This window comes from Egretta garzetta, unplaced genomic scaffold (genome assembly GCF_000687185.1).
Source record: "Egretta garzetta isolate BGI_Z169 unplaced genomic scaffold, ASM68718v1 scaffold70, whole genome shotgun sequence".
NCBI lineage: Eukaryota > Metazoa > Chordata > Aves > Pelecaniformes > Ardeidae > Egretta > Egretta garzetta.
In genome coordinates this window covers 4994789-5014225 of record NW_009258539.1, presented here as the reverse complement: position 1 = coordinate 5014225, position 19437 = coordinate 4994789, and the positions used below count along the sequence as shown (strand labels likewise).

Below are 19437 nucleotides of genomic sequence, written 5' to 3'. Positions count from 1 at the left end.
CACAAACAAGCAAAGCTGCTGCACCTTCTGATCACTGGGAAAATATATTCTACTTCAGTAAGAGAAATAGTCAAAGAAAACCCCATATATTCCATTTACTATGCTTGCACCTCTTTGAAGCATTCATGAAGAAAAATAACAGAGGAAGCATGCAATGTAACCTTGATTTATGCAACTGTGAAGAGCTGGGTAGTAAAGAGCTCATGAGTTATTAATCGCATCTATCACTGGCAGCATTAATTGCCTGGTGACGGAAATCCTAGTGGACCCCATCTGCTGAGTAGTCCTCTCAGAGGCAACTGAGAATTTGTGAATTCATGTTATTTTTCATCTCCCTGCAGAAAACCAGCGGTTTGAAGAAACAGACAAAGCTGGTAACCGACCCACCTACCCCTCTCCAGAGTGCCAGCGTTCACTTACGATGCTTCACACTCGGAAGATCTAGTTCCACTTCTTCAATGCCAAAAGAAATACCAAAAGGAGCCACGGCATGTTTAGAAATGCATCACTTTCTCGCTATTGGCAACTACACAGAAGGAACTTATTTGAGGAGGCCATTCATCAGCCTTCAAATTTGAAGGATCACGGTAGCTGCACGGAAACAGGGCAGCTTTGAGATTCGGGTATTAGTGCTTCTCCAGCGGCACACAGCCCGCTGCGCTCCCGGTGCAAGTCAGGAAAGCAAAGGAAAGGCAAACAGCACTGGCTGGAGATCTCACTTACTAAGTTCTTGTTATAGTACAGCTGGAGCCGGGAGGAAAAGAAGAAAACATGAGAGAAGTCTCCTTTTTACAGAAGTATGTCAGTGATCTTGATTCAACTAAAACATTAGGAAACGTTTGCTTTATTTAGTCATAAAAATAGCAGGAAAGTATTTTAATTCTTTACAAAAATTTCTGAGTCACTGCAAAACTGTATGCTTTCTATTTAATGCTAGTACAGTACATCCTAGTCAGTACAACCTATCCTGCAGTATAACCTATGTAATGTACTGCTTTAGATGGACACCAAAAATCTGTCTTTTCTGTTTCTGAAATGTATTCATTCTTAATGAAGTTTCAACATGTTTTTTGGACATTTTTATAATTGGGTTTTCCTCTTACATTGTAATGTAGGATATAGCAAGATTACTTTATGCCTACTGAATACATAAGAAATGGTCTTATTGCAATATTCCATGTGATGTAAAACCGAGCATGAGTCTGAAGGCCTAATACTCAAATGAAACATTTTCACCAATTGAAAATATTCTCTAAAATGCTCACATTTTAGCAAATATAAATTATTTAACAGTCAAATTTTAGCCATGAATTATTTAAGGAAGTCATATTTGCAAGCTACAAAAGCACCAAGGTCTCAAAATGCTAGCAGATAAATAATGAATACCTAACAAGGGGTCCTTGGAACTGAAAAAACCCCAGTCAGAACTGTGTCACAGATAGGTTAGTTTCTGAGTCAGATAATACATTTCAGAAGAATTCAAAATAGGCAACCGATCTTTTTAAACTGTCCAAAAGCAAAACCTCAGAATTACAATTTCAAAGAGTCTTTTTTGTTTAAGTAACAAGTCAAGATGGAAATATTCAGAGACCACAAACTGCAGCTGAAAAGCAAATAGAAGTCAGAATTCAATAAACAGCTCAAAAGGGACGAAGCAAAGCCAAAAACATGAAGCAAAGAAGAGAAGGGCTTTTTTTTAAAAAGCAGGAGACTGTGGAGAGCAGGGGAAAAAGAGAAATGACAGTGAAGTGTTTTGAATATCGTAGTATTGCTTCTTGTTGGTACTTGATGCAGCTTTCCCCAGAGCTGCTGAGAAGCGACTGCGTGTGCTGACTCTAATTGTGAAATAATACAAGATACAGCAGAGAGCGCTAAATCTTCATTGTCAAAAATCATCAGAAGTGCATGCAACATGGTCAACGCGGGCAGGAAAAGATGACTGGTTATCCAGCACAGCTAGCTGCCCAGCCACTTGCCTTCCCAGGCATAACCATCGCATCCAGTTCAGCACCGGCAAGGAGGCGCTCTCTCTGGCCACCAGACCTGGGGTATTTTCACTGGAAATGAAACAATCCAGGTGCTTTAAGGCTGGGATGAGGACCGGGCAGTCACAGCATGATTTGCATCACATTCAGCTCATTTCCAAGCAACGGATTCACCGAGTCTTCACGCTGCAGAGATAAGCAATGTTTGCTCAGAGGGTGTTTTTCAGATCAGCATGGGCAGGAATATGTGTTCACCCACTGGGACCAGGTTCACACAAGGAATTAGGTCCCAGGTTGTTGATCACCTTTGGAGACAGCCAAAAAAGATCTGCACAAACTCAAAGGAGGAGAAAGAGTAGAAAATAGAAATCTAAAGGGACAAGACTGTTTTCTAAAGGCAGATAAGTGATATGAATGGCTCCTGACTGACCCTGCCCGAACAGCTTATTTTTCTAAACAGGAATCAGAGTTTCCTGTATAAAATCATAGCTATCCGGCTGTGACAGGCTATCAGGACAGCGAGAACTTGTTCGCTTTTCAGCATCCACCTCACATTTTAAGTACAAGTTATTTATAGCGGCTTGCAGAGACAAAAGTCATGATTTTGTCATAATCAATGAAAATCACAGCAGTGTGACCTCCAGGCTGTCCTACAGAAATAGACCTCTCCGTCCCTGCTGCACTGAGACCTGAAGCAACCACAAAAGGCGAGGTTGCCTGCGGTGGCATCCCGTCTGTAACCGTGCCTCCAGTAGTACAAATGAGAAAACAACAGGCTATAACCAAGCTCACGGGCTACAGCTCTTGTTGAATCCAGGACTGGCAAACTTCAAACCAGGTATTTTTAAGGTGCAATGCCTGTCAGAGATCTTTTAACATGCTATTCCTCATTAGTATTTGTTATATTAAATAAAGTTTACATTGAAATGTAAGGCAAAAACCCCCAAAAGGAATTTTTTAGCCTGTTTAGCTGTCTAACTCCAAGTGATACTAATGTTCATATACTACATATCTAATCTAAACCAAGGCTGCTTTAAAAGCCATTGTCCTTTCTGGTGGGCAGCTTATTTTGTATACAGACAGAAAAGCATTATAATTTTTTTTTCTCCTTCCTAGTGCTGTTTAAAAAAGTAACACCCCTCCCCTGAAAACGAAGCTATTTTACTACCTGTAAGGTACTAGCTACACAGTATTTCTTAACTACAGAAGTCCTGTATGCAAAGTACGACGGCTTATTTCAAAATACTGATTTCCCTCCACTTTGTAAAGTACTCGGGCTTTACGTACTATGTAGCAGGAAGTCTGGGGTTTGTTTCAAACAAAATCTCACTGCTGTTCAGAGAGCAAGAGCTTTGTTTACTACAGCTTTTTGTCTGAAACACTTTCCTCATCCTTTAAGCTTATTGATCCTCTAGGTTCTCCCAAATCCTCCTGAGAAAAGGGTGTTCTTGACCCTTCCTCTTTATTTCTCACTTTCCAGTTTATTATTATTTATACGTCTGTCAGACACTGTGCCAGCATTTTTCATGCAGGCAGAAACATAATCTCCAGGTGTTTTATCTGCTACTAATTCCTCACAGAAAGCAGTTGAGATTTTAGCAGTTCCATCTTCAGCTTAGCCTGCTCTGAAGATGATGTAGTCTGAAAGCAGAGAGGCTGCAATGCAGCTGGAAACATGAGGGCATGAGAAAACAATGGCAGATTAAAAAAAGTAGCTCTTACAGCAAATTACACCTTTAATGAAAAAAACATGTATGAAACAAGCTGTTAGTTAAATTAGTTGCCCCTGCCCCTGGAGATGTATAGAGATAGGTCTACAGCAAAATAAAACCTAGTAGTCACGAAGAACAGGCTCTCTCCTCTTCCTGGTTGAAGCCTATTACTTATACAGAAAAACGGATTTAATCTGCAGAGGAGTAGCTGATGCACGTCCAGAAGGAAGCACAAGGCAGATCTAAATATTCCTCCTATTCCAAGTGACAGAATAGCTTATTTCAGGCTTCTCCATGCCAAAACCAACTTGAGCTGTTCTGCAAGTCCAGGCTCTGCTCTTTGTAAAGAAGCCCCAGCCACAGACTGATGGAGATGGTGGGGTGATGGAACCGCTATAATTGATTAGTACGATCCAAAGAAGACTTATGCATGGAGAGAAGATCTATGACACTGCCAACTCTTGCATTATTTTCTTGACATGCCTAAGGTAAATGATTACTGCATTAAACCCTCAGTGCAAACAGAAGTACCTAGCTCTTCAAGAAGCAAGAAAAAAGAGCATGAAATGCCAATAGACTTTATCATGAAGATAGCAGAAGGCAAATAAAAATGTGGTTTTTTGTAGATCTAAATTATTTCTATCTTACAGTCTAATTTTGATAGTTTATGGTTACAATTACTTATCTGCCAGGGTCAAGATCTACCAGTTTTTATGCTGATGGCCCAAGACTCCAGAGTAGTGTAGAAAGAGGACCTCAGTATTGTGATGCTGCAAGAACCCAGTCGGGGTTTTTTTTGTGATTAATGAAGACAACTTCAATTAAGCTTGAAATTAAAAGTGGTAAATTATATTTGATATTGAAAGGCTAAAGAAATGGCAACAAATAACACCAAACAAAATGAAAGAAAAGAGAACCCAAGTTTTAACCACCATGAAAGAACTCATTTGTCTGAAGAAAATGCAACATTATAACTCATTTTATCCCTAAAAATGCTATCAAAGCGAATTCCATCTAACCGTACAGCGCAATTATTTCACAGATTCTCTTCTTCAGATGAACTGAAGTAATTTCAAAACGTCACGTCTCCCAGAGGCCAACCTTTTTGAGAAAAGCCTGTCTTTCCAAGAACCTCTGCCTGTCTTTTCCAGACAGGGGTGCAGAAATCTGCATGCCCTTCCCTGGCAAAATAAAGTAACACTGCCATGAAGCTCATTAGTTTCATGGAAATAAAGGAAACAGTAGAACAGAAGGAAATATGAAACACAGCCAGCAGAGCTTGTCACAGGTGGCACTATGAGCATTAGGTGACCCATGTACGTCTCTGAAGCTTGCCGTTTTGGAGGTTTAGTGGAAGAAACAGTGATGACTCATCACCGCACTGGAAGTGGGAACGAGTTAATGACAATACGATGTCAGCCTCAGCCTCATCGCTCACAGAAAGAAAGGTTTTGTTTGCCCCTGCAGCGTGTGCCCAAGGGCTGTGGCAGCCGGCGACGGGACTCACCTGTTTTCCTCCTCCAGGTCCGCGAGGATTCTCTCCAGTTCCCCTCTTTCCTCACTCTCCAGAGAAATCAGGATCTGAGCAGGGCTTCGGGGCTGGCTCAGGGGGGACTCCTGGTTCAGACTTTGGCAGTAGTGCTGGATTAACAAGTGTTCATCATCACTGGAAAACAGAGGAGGATAAAACAGGCTGTTCCCTTCCTCATTTTTCACTTTGCAGTGAGTATGAGGAGATGATTCACTCCCCGTCTCTCCTTTCTTACAAAGAGGTTTGGTGAACTCTTTGTAACGAACAGCAGAGCAATGTACCTTAAAAGCAAAATCTGCTGAACTGTTTCACTTAGTCTCTGATAATTTTCCTTCTCTGCAGAGTCCGCCTCTCTTCCCCTCTGCTTCTCAGATACTTAAAGCCATGTTTTGCCACAGCTGACAACCTCAGCTTTCCTCTTTTGCCTAACTTCAGTTGGAGTTTGCTTGAGAAGAAAGGCCATCTGCTGCTGCCTGATCTGTGTTGTGGAAGGGTCATTCAAGCCAAGGCAAGGCGTTTATTTTTACACCTACAAACTCTCCTTGAGAAGAAAGGCCATCTGCTGCTGCCTGATCTATGTTGTGGAAGGGTCATTCAAGCCAAGGCGTTTATTTTTACACCTACAAACTCTCTTTATGTAACAAAGGTGCCCTCTATTTAAAATCTTTCTAAAATTGTAAATGAGGTGAGATAAAAAAAATATTGACTTAACCTAATGAAATTACACTTTTTCACTGAGCGTTTTTTTTTAGATTACGTGTGATGTACGCTATCAGAATACAAATATATTCTGTTTAACACATAAAATCTCCTCCTTTACTTCTATTGCCCCCAAAGCTGCCCGGCATTTGAAACAGAAACATCTCTGGAAGAGAAAAGCAAATCCAATTCTGAAGACCTTCACCACCTCCCAGAATTACGCGGGTGTTTTAGATGCTAAGGAGATGCTAAGAAGGCCCTAAGCTATGCAGCTAACACCAGTAATAACTGCAAGAAACCATGGAAGGTTTCTCTTGACACCACAAGTCAAGGACAGAAAAAAATGACACTGCTGTTGGGAATCCTGTTTTTCTGCTAGTACTTACTTATAACAAAATAATTCAGTCTACTTTTTTTTTCTGTTACGTTTATAATCCAGAATTTAACAGGCATTTTGAATAGCTGTTATTGTTAAAAAATTAGAATTTGCCTTGTTTCCATTTTGTTCCTGAAAATGTTAATGATGCCATTTTATAGACTGCAGGAGTGCTAAAGCAATGTAGAGCACATTAACATTAGTTCATAAAAGGGAAATATTAATTCTTCACAACAGGCATCCTTTCCATTTTCTAAACAAAATTTTAAAGGCTTGCCAGTTCCTAAATTTATACTTTTCATGAAACACTTCAACTGCGATTTCCTTCAAACAACTGCTTTGCATTTATAAACACCCTTATGCATCTTAAGTGAATTAGCAGTGAAAAAGTGGCATAACTATTGCAATATAATGTCACTTTACAAGACATACTCTTTTTGTGTGATTTTCAGCCTGCACATATTTTGTATATACATTAATTGCAATGACACTACATATTGAGATGTCTTGTGGTATACATACACATTATCTCTTTATTTCCCTCCTTCCCTGACTCCATCTACTGCTGTACCTACAGCTGTAAGCCCGATAATCCAAAACCCGTAAGAATGTCAACAAATAATACTAAGCATAACCTGACAAACAAAACTGAAAGAATTATAGTTGTGAATCAATGGTGAGCTTTGCTTTTTCTGCGATTTGTATCTGGATCATATTTCCTCCGAAATTCAGAATGTACAGATCTATTCTCGTTCAAATAGTACAAACTGAGTAACAAACTGGATAGTCAGAGGTTAACTTATTAACTGAATCACATGAATACAACTTTTAATTAACTAGAGAATAAATTGAATAATAAGACCAGAGTGTAATAGAAAAGATACCGCTTACGTATAATTTTGTGACTAAGGACACTAAAACGTTACAGTGGGGACAACAGGAAATTCCATATATAATAGCATTACTGCTTCCATAACAATACAAAATTGACATACAACTTGGAAACAAAGTTTTCATCAACCGCATGAACCTGTAGTGACATTGCATTTGTATTCGTTTTGAGGTGTCATTTTAACTTTCTCCTTTTTGAACCAATACATTAAAACAATGTACTTGGTTGCATAGGGGATTTTCTTGCAAAGCTGGTAGGTGACAATCCTACCCAGTCAAAAGAGAAACTAGTTCGAAACAAAGAAACAGCTTCATTACTCTCCAAGAACATCTCACAGGCTCACAACCAACCTTCTAAAATACTAATGATTTGGAAACTCATTTCAAGTTAAAACTGGCCAGAGTTCTGTGCTTTAAAGGAAGGCTACAAATTTAATAATAAGAAGATTCTGTCTGAATTTTCACAAAAATCCACCCCTTAAACTGTGGTAAGGATGAGATAACATAGAATAGAAAAAAACACTTTAGAGAAGTTGGGATTTGCATTTTTTCATATTTGATTTAGAATCCGTGCTATGGCTTCTTCTACACAGTTAATTACCTTAGACCAAATTTTCAAGCATGACAATGACTTATATGCTTCTATCCTGTTTTCACAGACGTTACTCACAATTAGTTTTCTACGTCTATGTCCTTTCATTCAGAGAATAAACAAGATGAAGAAAATCATGAGAGAGGAGAAATACATTATCGTGTCAGAAAACTCCAAAAAGGTGACATTAGGTTGAACTACTTTTTAAAAATTAAAACGTTTATTTATGACTTTATATTTAAAGAAGCATAATGAATGCTTCTCAGTGATCTGTCCAACTTGAAGTTTACTACTTCTCATATTTCACGGTGAGAATTCGTCCCTCTGGGCTTACACTTGCAATGTATTTCAGGTATTTGTAGACCAAAGATTTCTGTTTAGCCTCTCTAACTTTTTGAATGACACTTTTACCCACAACAACATTTTCTAGCTTAACAGCAACTTAACCATGATTAAGCTTGCAGGTCAGCTAGAAGGATTATCTTTTTACTTTTGTCCTTAAACCACATCAGATGATGAGCACTTTTTCCAAGTAATACGGGAACAATTTGCTGAAAAAATCAGTAATTTTTTGGAAGAAATAAGTAAGTTTAATTTTGAAAGTATCAATCATCTGTTGAATAAATTTTGTGTTAAGCTATAAGCTATAAATGTAGACACTACGATAGAAATTGAAAGAACACTAGTTAATCATAAATTGAACCAGATGTGGTACATGGCCATGCAAATTCAGCGCTACAGAATTTCATTACAAGTTATTAACCTTCACAAGAAAACACGTCAAAAATATTAAAACAGCCTACTTACATGCTCTCATTAGGTGAAATACTGTCATTTAGATAAGAACCATTGGTATTCTCCATTTCTGCTAGCCTGTGGAAAAATAAACAAGACTCATTAAAATCAATCATGTTTGCCAGAAACTTTATTTGCTCTAACATTCCTGAAAGAATTAAGGAGCGTGATGTTTTTGATGAATTTGAAATTCAAATTAATTTACACTCACTGTTGATTACCAAAAAGTTTTGCAAGAAGCTATTGCAAAGGATTGTTTATTTGTTACGATGACCTGGCTAAACTCACTTCTAAGTTTTCAACCCTTTCTCTGAGGTTATATTCCATTCCTCATGATTAATTAACTCCACAATCAAAGAAAGGCCTTAAGATGCCAGGGGGTTACACAAATTGCTTTGTACCTGGCAATGTCATTGTCAGAACTATAATGATCAGTCATTTCTCATTCGTTTTCAACACTCAGCCCCTCTTAAACGTCCTGTATAATTCAGAAATACCTCTCCTGAACATGTGATTTTGGGGGTGAAAGAGAAGGTTGGAATAACTATTTTTTATCACCTCAACCCTTACAAATTTGCTCGCTTGGTGGAAAAACATTTTCGTATTTGTGCTATTAACCCACTTTTTGATTCTTAAGATCAGTATGAAAGCAGACAAATGAACTAAGGCAGAGATATACCACTATTTTAATCCTCCAAATCAAGGAAAAATCCTATTTGTGGTATTCCACAAGGCAAATTACTTAACATTAAAATGGCTCTTGAGATTCACATAGAGTTTGGAGGTTTCTGCTCTTCCAATTTGTACGATTGCACCGGTGTTCATATGAAAAACAAAACCCTATGTAGAATCATAGAATTACAGAATGGTTTGGGTTGGAAGGGACCTTTAAAAGTAATCTAGACCAACCCCCCCTGCAGTGAGCAGGGACACCGCTAACTACATCAGGTCGCTCAGAGCCCCGTCCAACCTGACCTTGAATGTTTCCAGGGATGGGGCCTCCACTACCTCTCTGGGCAACCCCTTTCAGTGTTTCACCACCCTCATTGTAAAAAAATTTCTTCCTTATATCTAGGTCTGAATCAACCCTGTTTTAGTTTAAAACCATCACCCCTTGTCCTATCGCCAGAGGCCCTATTAAAAAGTTGGTAACCCGAGTGCACAGTTTAGCGAAGAACCCACGGGACCTAAAGGCCGCTTCTGACCACATAGGTGCTCTGGCATGCAAGTTAGTTGACAGACTGGTTAGCAGCAACCACAGGCAATGCTCTGCATCCCGGAGCCTGGAAAGCAAAACCCCAAACCCTACATTTCTTTAAGAAGTGCTCAGGTAGCAGCTAGCCTTTGGGATTTTTTTTTTTTTTTAAAAAAAATGATTGTTTAGAGAAAGATCTGCCTAATGTCCAGCTGGTCTCATACCTGCTAGCATAATGTTCAATGCGTGAATGAGTATCATCATGTGAAAGCTGAGGGGACGAGGCAGGCCTATAAGGCAGAAAACACTGATTAATTACAAACAATACCCCTTTAAAAGTAAAAAGACACTTAGCTACGCCTATGCCCTCACACCTCCACAGCTTATGCTCACGCTACGTTTGATAAACAGCAAGTTATAACTCCAGGTGCTGTGTGTGCCTCCTCAAGCCGTCAGTGCAACGTTTTGTGGTACCACACTGGGGATTTTGACCATTTTGCAATCAGTCTATTGCAACGACTCTTCTTCACACCAATCGCCGAAGAACCCTTTTCCAAAGGATTTATGGACGAGCTTTTGCCCCGGTTTTCCCTTCACACCTGCCTCCTTCATCAGTAATTCTGTCTCATGTGCGAAAGCCCTGCTGGGAACCTCTCCTCTGCCTCCCGCCCTGCTCCAGTGCCTGCTTCCAGCACATCCCACTTAAAAGAGCCTTTAAGGACTACTCCACGAGCAACTAGAAATAAATACAAGAAACATAAAATGTCTGAAATGAGCCTTTAATAACACACTGCAGAAACGGATGATTTTGCCTAGCATATTTCCAGACTTGTAATCTGAACCATAGATCGCTGTGTTATACAGGAGGACAGTGTCAACTATTTTGGGTTTTCTGCCTGACAAATCAGACGGTATGAGGTCCTCTTCACTTTTTTATTGATGAAAACAATTCATGGGACTTTTCTCATGAATCAGAGTATTGTTTCTTACAGACTCAACTCTGGAAAACGTCACCGTTGAATTATGTTGCCTACGCAGTTCAGAGAGCACCCTTTGCTGCCGTGTGGGATTTTGCCAGTCTACATGTATCAGGAGGTGCTGGAATAACAAAAAATGCTGCAGCTTCCCAAATTGTATGGCAATCTCATATTTTAGCTAAATTTCAACTTCTCTTTATTCCACCTCTGCTGACTCTCCTTCTGGAACTCCTGACTGAGTGAGGATTTTCCCCCCATTTTAAATCACTGGGCACTGCGGTTCAGACTGGGTCTGCCCAGCAGGGATCGCACTGCATTGCAAGAGCAGATACGTTTTGCATTTACTGGTTAAAAACCAAAACTGTAATCATCTTATGGTTTGTAATGCTCCTGTGTTAGGAGTTTGATAATCTTGCAGTAAGTCTGCTAGATCGGTCTTCTTCCAGTTTTCTAATCAGCCTGCAAAGGGCTCTAGAAAATTAGGATCCTTCCAAATGCATAGAGCTGTACGCTGGATACACAAAATTCATGATCATTAATGTCTGTTCTCACAGAACAGTGAAGTTTTTCTCTTTAAGACGTTACAGGCCAAGTATCATGATTCTCATTTTGTCTGAAATAAGCTTTGGCCTCCAACTGTACTTTTACCCATCACATGTCCAAACATCACCACAGCACACCAGAGGATAAATACTCTGTTCACAGGGTTCCTCAGTACATCAGAGATTCATGCAGATGGGCAAGTGCTTCTCTGTGACTTGATATCCTATGTAAGATGTAAGAACATCTACACTAAAGAGAAGGGAGGGGAAACGGAAGCAATTTATCTACAGCAGTGGATTATGAAGCAAGATAACAATGGTTTTCTGATAAATTGATGCTATCCCCATTTTTTTTGTTTGACATGAAGTAGATGTTAAGCTGGTCTAAGCTGGTACTGCCAATAAAAGCAGAGGACTTGGTTTCAACGCGCACACAAATGTCGCTGCTAATACTCTATGCAAACTAGGAAATCTGTGTTAAAAGTAGCTTTAGTTTTGAGCTGGATCATTCTCCTAGTCCCTCTTACCCTGGCATTGCATATGTATTTGTACCAGCACAAAGGAAAGGACAGCCCCTGGTTGGGACCAACTGGCCAACGAAGAGAAGTGATGTCCCTTTTGGCACTAGTGAAAGGCACCAAGATGAGCCTGACTGCACGATCACCTACTTGCTACCTTGAAACTAAGCTTCACCTTCAGAAGTGAACAAGGTATGTAATATATATACATCTATTTTAAAGACAACACAGTGTTGTGTAACTTGTTGGAGCTGCTTCTGTCATTCCGTCAGCTGCAGGCAGGGGATGAGGCTACATTTCCAGGTTTGTCTCCACTTCAGAACATACTACAATGGAGGTCAAACAGCTTCTGAAAAGTTTGCTTATGAAAGCAAACCTGTTGAGAAGCACTCTGGTCTTTGTGTTGAATTGAGCTCCTCAAAGGTACGCTTTTGCCAGTATCTGAGCCAGCCTGAGAACGACTGTGCTGCATTGCAGGCTGTTGTGTAGACACTCTTAGACGACCATCTGTGCTAGAACTCGCTGTCCTTCCTTTCTGAGCACACATACTCAGTCCACCTAACCAGAAGGCTGAGAGACATAGCCAATATTTAGCCAAGATAACCATCCCTTTTACAAGGGCTCCACAGCTGCATTGCTCAACCTGGGCTCTGGAGGAACAGCCTGGGGAATTCCAGTCCAGTCAAAGTAGCGATCGAGTGGCACATACAAACTCCTGCAATTCCCTGCACCCCTGGAAACTTGGCTGGCTGGACGAGGGCACTTTTCTTGCTGTTCAGCATTTCAGTTGATGCTTCTCGAAAGTGTAGAATCAAGGAAATTGGATTTGTGCCACTGTCAGCCCACAGCTCAAGTAATAAGACATAAATTCTCACCAAAAGCGTGAGTTGCCCCTTCAATGCCTGGCAAGTAGAATATCTGTGCAAAATACTGGACTGGATAATGTGCAGTCAGAATCACTAACTTCTAACAAAAAATACGTATGTGTGTATTTATAAACAGTTCCAGATATTATACCACATGTTGATGGCAGGATAGCACTAGCGTTGCTGAATGCTGCTAGGTTATGCCCTCCTGGAGGACTTTGAAGATTACCAAAAAATTGGCATGAAAGCACCAGAAAAAGTCAAGATCTTAGAAAACATGGAAAAGTTTTATGATAACCAGAATAAGAGGTTTGACTGCCGAAGCTGCAATCAGCCCTTTAAACCTGGCTAGCTCAGTAACTTGTGTTGTAGCCCTGGTGGTCTAGCACTAAGGGAAGGAACAAAGATAGCAGAACAAAACGAAGAGCAATTCTTTCCAGATGCTATTTATTTCTTAATTGTCTGCTTTCTTGTCAGACCAGACAAAAGGATTGTGCTCAGGAAGATAGCTGAGTTGGTCTGATAAAAGGTGCAGCTTCTCCGTATAAATCCTGCTTCTCAGTATTTCTCAAGTTTTCCTGAGTATTACATGTAAGTTAAATTCCCTGTAGGAGACTACACCCAACCTTTGGTGTAAAGCTATGCAGGTAGGCATATCGTGATGTTACTGCTGTAAGTGAACTAGAATTAAGCATGTTATGGCAGCTTAGTTTCATGTTAGGTCAGACAGAGCAATGGCATTCCATATTATCCAAGCTTTTTTTAAAGGTTACATTTAACTTTCCAGTTGTTATAAAGGGTAAGAAATCTAGATCCACACTTGAGTACACAGTATGCCGCAATCATTCCCAGGTGCATTTATGAACGAAAATGCATCCTAAGGTTCAAAGCCCCCCTATTTCAGTCTGGCTCCAGCCTTTTGGTGTTTTCTGTGGGTGAATCCTCAACCACATGAGGTTTGCAGTACTGTATGGATTTCTTGGTTGCTTAAAGTAAATTTCCTAAAGGAAGAGCACTTCATTTGACTTCCCAATTTTTTATGCTTCAAATGAAAAATATAAATCAATATTCATATATAGACATTTCACTATTGTTTATTCTACCAAAAAGTCAATGAAGGTGCAAGCCATATACATTTTACCATATAGAAATATATAAAATTCTATGTATTAGATTCTCAATGTTTATCGATGTGAATTAAAAATAATCCTCATTTAATTTAACATTAGTCTAAAATCATCCATGTAACACTAGTAGTAGCAAATGCCACAATGATAAGTATATATATCTATCTTTCATTTATGCTGAGGGTATTACTATGAGAGTAAGACAATGCAAGTGCAGGAAAGGCGCAAGAATGAAATTCCAGTTCAGAGCTGAAAAATCCTGCTTTTTTAACTTCTGAAAAAAATACAGTAAACATTTCCCCATTTCAGCCTGCCTTCACAAATTTTACTGTATCTAAAAAACTGTAATAAAATATCCAGTGAGCTTTGGATTAATTGGGGCATGTGAGTGTGCGGGTGTGCACGGTTGTGCATAAACCCAGTTTATAGCTTTATCTACAAAACAACGTCATTCCTGAAACTGAATTAAATCCATCAAGATCTTTCAAAAAGCATTTAGTATACATTCAGAGGGATTAACACTTATCAGAAACACAGGCTTTTAAACGACAAACTCTCATAAGCATTAGTAGGACTGCACCAAACTCCCTGTTAATTCCATGAAAATACATACTCCAGAAAGAGTATACAGTGCACAATCCACGATTGCTGGGAATTCCCGGATTTATCCCGTTCTATTCATTTGGGATCAAAACCTTCCTTCAGAAAGTGTACCAAAGAAAATAATCATAGAGAAAGAAGGAAATGAACTTATGTAAAACTAAACAAAGAAACAAACAAAAAAAAGTGAGGGAACGCAGCAGCAGTAGCAGCAGCAGCACACTTCAGCAAAAGTACTCACGCAGAATCTACTGGCCAGAAGTTGATCAGAGTAACAGGACTGCAAGACAAAAAATGAGGAGGTGAAGAGAGAGGCAGAAGAAACTCAGCAGCAAAATAATTACAGAAAGGTTAAAAAAAAAAAAATCACAACAACTAAAAAACAGAAATCCAACAGACCAACGTGAATGACTGTGAAGAGCAACCAACCAAAAAGTGAAAAAAAAAAATTGAAATCCAAAATTAAGAGAGAGAGAGAAAGAGAAAGAGAGAGAGCGAGAACAAGCTGCGTGCAACTGCCATTAAACAACTGATTAAACTTGTAAAAAAAAAACAAAGGGAACTGGGTTACTCATTGATTTCTCCATGTGCATCATTATTGGTTTTTTTTTTCCATAAAGACTTCAAAGTCATTTAATAAGACTAAATTTATAGGGTGAGGAAAGATGAAATCAGCTGGGAAGCTTGCAAACACAGTAGCCTAATTAAAAAAATAAAAATACAGAAAGATACCCATTTGGAAGAAAATAAAAATTTAATGAAGAGATCATTAGTCTCCAAATTGCCATATCAAACTTTGAAGTTTATAAGGCTGTCAGTAAGACGATAACTGTTTTTCTTTTACTAACTGAAGTTGAAGCTCCTGTTAAAGGACAGGTGAAAACAGATAAAAGCAATGGCAATTGGAATCCCAGCTTGTGTTTTCCTGCCAGCCAAGGTTAACAAAAATGAAAAAAAATAAAGAGGCTTTATGCATTTAGGAAGTGAAGGGAGTTAGCACCAGCTGGGGAGCTCAAAGAGCATACCAAATAAATTGCTACTTAGACACTTTAGAGCTACTCACGTTTCCATGTTGTCTCCCTCCAAGACAGTTTGCACAGGCAGGTAGCCCATTCGGGGGTGCTTTGCAAAATATCTTTTTGTTCGAAATTTGTTTTTTAGTACCTTGGCAAAGTCACGGACGTCTTCTCCTGAAGTTGTCTGAAAGCCACAAATCACAATGAAATCATCTTTCATGAGGTTATTACGTTTTTTCAGTTGCCTTGCCACTTGGAAGAGCTGTGGCCACACCAAGTAGAGCTGCCAATGGCTTGACCTCTGGAACTGCAGATTTCACTTATTTATCACTGTCACCTTACAATGTACCACAAAGTGACACTGCTAGGGGGGAGGGAGAAGGAAAAAGGGAAGCTCCAAAAACCCCTGACAGGCTCATGCCTCATCTCAGGTGATCTCAAGAGGACAGGCAATAATTGGACAAGAATCTGTCGTTTCCTCATGTGGCTCAGAAGATTCTCTGCCCGCTTTTTGTTCAGCACAAAAATGGCTGTAACGGAGGATACACAGCTAGTCCGTGTGTCCAGCTAGCTGCTTCACTGGCTGGACCCTGACTCTTACCACGGGCTTGTCACCTACATCTCATGGGCTTGTCAGTCCATGGAAGCCAGACCCCTACTCTCAGCACGTTTTCTTTTCAGTTTCCTTTCTCAGCCTCCTCTGCCATTAATATTTTGATCAAAGAGAAACAAAAAGCAGGTGAGAGCTCTTAGATCAGTTATTTCTTCCCGCGCCCGTTTAATCTGAAGCTAGCAGGCATTTAAGATCAATACCCTGAGGAGAGTACAATTTGCACAAAGTTTTCTACTCTCTTGCCTGCAGCTGGCTTTCCTCGCTGCTGTAGAGACCAGCAGAGGAGCGCAAAGTGGCATTCGTTTCCTAAAGACCAGAATGAGCCAGGAAGAGTTCAAAGGATGTCTGCTGGGAAGATGCAAGACTTCTTGCGAGCCTGATTAAGAGTCAGGCAATTTTCTGAAGAATTTTAATGGAAGACTTCAGTTACTTTAGTCAGGCTGCACTCCCTTCTCTACACCTCACAGACACTCGACCCTGAAATACTGCTCTTCTACAGCAAATTAAGTTCTTCCTGACCCACACAATGACATTGCTTCTCCAGTGTATCTAATTTGAAGGAAAGAAATGAGGGAAAAGTTAATCTTTCTGACATTTTTTAATGAGTTCTATGCCTTCTTTTCAGAGAGGAAGGAGGTGCTGGGACCTATCAGTCAAGCCAACCATCACAGAGCTGCTGAAACACAGATGGATGTATTTTTAAAGATTGTCTGGGTAGAAAAATTAAGGATGCGCTGAAAAATAATCTGCAGAAAGATTGAAATGCATTATCAGAAAGGACAAATATTATCCCTGTACTGGTGATACCTACAAGCTTCATGTAAAGCTGGAAAGAATTTGGCTCTCTTTCTGGTCAGTCTGTCTGGTAGGAAAATAAAGCATGAGCAATGAGTGGCAAAGAAGTGACACAGCAGAACCTACAAACCAGTACAGCAGCATCTGTATTTTCAAGAAACTGAGATAATGCTCGGTAATATTAAGTATCACTTTCTCAATGCATCAGAAGTAAAGACATTTTGGGGGAGGGAGGGATTAAGTATGCCCAGACCACCCAGAGGACTCCAGAAAGGGGATCTACTGAGGTGGCCTCGCATGCCCCAGCAGGAGGGAATTCCCTCTGCTGCCTGCCATCTGCAACACCTGCTAGGAGAGCTCCTGACCAGGTCGGCATCAGGAGAGCACACAGAGCACATCAGCTGGGAACAGAGGAAAACTTTTAATATTTAGTCTCGGTATAAATGGATTAAGCATGGTTTTCTGTTCAGTTTGTTCACCTGTGTCACTTAAACCCATTTATTCCTGCTTTGTCTATTTTCAATGTTGTGAACACTTCCCACTGCATTTAGCTATAATTTGGATTAAGTGTTTTCAGGCATGATTGACAATAAAACATTCTTTGCTTTGACCTTCCTGGGACTGTTAGCCACTCTGCTCCCCTGAACCTTCTGCATGACAACCAAACAGTAAAATGGTGTGTTTGCACAGAAATACGTTGATCTAGCTGGTAGCACAAGGATCCCAAGAAGAAACTATGTCTTCCAATGACAACTAGAAGCACCAGGTACCTCTCATGTGATTCAATTTCCATTTCAAACATGTGCATGGAGCACAAGAAAGGCAAAGAAAATGTGATGATTATCTGGACAAGATAATGGACTGAGGCTATTTTCAGCCAAACTTTTTGATTTATTCCACAGATGTTTTATTCCACATGATTTTCAGAGTAAAATCATCCAAAACAAAATTCTCAGCAGAACTGGTTTATGAGGAAGAAACAGTGGAGTTTCAGCATCCCAGCTCTCTTAAATCAAAGCAATACATAGGCAGCTCGGCCAAGCATGTTCCAAAACTATTCTAAAACCAAAACTATTTCATGACATAGGGAGAACTTTACCATCATCTGACTTTTTGCAGTTTGGTTTAAGAAGCAAGTGCCTTGCCAAACTCCTGCCCCAGACCTTCAGCCCCGAGTGTAACCACTAGCTGTAAAAGGTGTCTTGCTTTGACATGCTTCCTTCTGACGAGGTGGTTTTCATGCTGGTGTGTCACTGTTCATTAAACCCAAAGAGAAAAATGATCATAGAATCATAGAATGTTTTGGGTTGGAAGGGACCCCTAGAGGTCATCTAGTCCAACCCCCCTGCAGTGAGCAGGGACACCGCTAACTAGATCAGGTTGCTCAGAGCCCCGTCCAACCTGGCCTTGAATGCTTCCAGGGATGGGGCCTCCACCACCTCCCTGGGCAACCCGTTCCAGTGTTTCACCACCCTCATTGTAAAGAACTTCTTCCTTATATCCAGTCTAAACCTACCCTGTTTTAGTTTAAAACCATTACCCCTTGTCCTGTCACAGCTGGCCCTACTAAAAAGATTTTCCCCATCTTTCCTATAGGCCCCCTTTAGGTACTGAAAGGCCACAGTAAGGTCTCGCCGCAGCCTTCTCTTCTCCAGGCTGAACAAGCCCAACTCCCTCAGCCTGTCCTCATAGGAGAGGTGCTCCAGCCCCCGGATCATTTTTGTGGCCCTCCTCTGGACCTGCTCCAACACTTCCATGTCCTTCTTGTGTTGAGGGCTCCAGAGCTGGACGCAGTGCTCCAGGTGAGGTCTCACCAGAGCAGAGTAGAGGGGCAGAATCACCTCCCTCGACCTGCTAATCCTGCGATCCTACATTTAAATCCCAGTCTAGAAGTTGTCTTCTATGCTTTATTTGAAACCTCTTTATAAGATACATCTCTCTGAACAGTAAATTGAGCTATGTTGCTTTCAGGAATAATTGTGCCAGTTTTTCTGTCTAAAGGAAAATTAGGAACTAATGCCCTTATTCTGCCTCAACCTTTTGCAGGAGAGGAAAAGTTACCACATCCCTCAGGTATTTAGCATGAATCCTCAAATCTCCCCTAAGCAGAACTAAAGACTGCAGTGCTCCAAAATTTCCTGGAAGTAAGAGGGAGTGGGAATAAAAATATCAAAACAGTACATTGTGCACATCTAGCTATTGCAAAGATGTATCAAAGAAGGCATCACATGTCTTCTGTCTGCAAAAAGGCATTTTAAGGTGAAAGATTTGTCTGGAGGAAGAGGAAAAAATGCTCTGCCACCTGCAACCGCCTTTTCATTCATTTAGAAAACAATTACATACTAGACATGATAGCTTCAGTGGATGTCTTGTTCAGTCACACAGTATTTAGGTTTATTTTTTCAATAGCAGCAACACAAAAAAGATCAGGGCTTGCTGTGCATCACATTCGCTTTTTTTTTTTTTTTTTTTTTTTTGGCGCAGTTAATCCTTCTCTAATTCAACTGGCTGCTTGTGCAGCCAGGCACGGCACATTAGCATGGGCTGCTGGAATTCAGGGTTCACAAAAAAATGTACTGGCTGTGAATGGTTCTTTATTCTGATCCA

General features: G+C 40.2%; 1 protein-coding gene across 1 annotated transcript in view; it reads right to left on the bottom strand.

Annotated features, from left to right (window-relative positions):
* DMD (dystrophin) overlaps positions 1 to 19437 on the bottom strand; it is a 1215125-nt gene that overhangs the window by 23391 nt on the left and 1172297 nt on the right. The window contains 5 exon segments of the mRNA XM_035901725.1: positions 5205 to 5363; positions 8594 to 8659; positions 10001 to 10066; positions 14648 to 14686; positions 15470 to 15606. Coding sequence (XP_035757618.1) covers positions 5205 to 5363; positions 8594 to 8659; positions 10001 to 10066; positions 14648 to 14686; positions 15470 to 15606 — 467 coding nt within the window.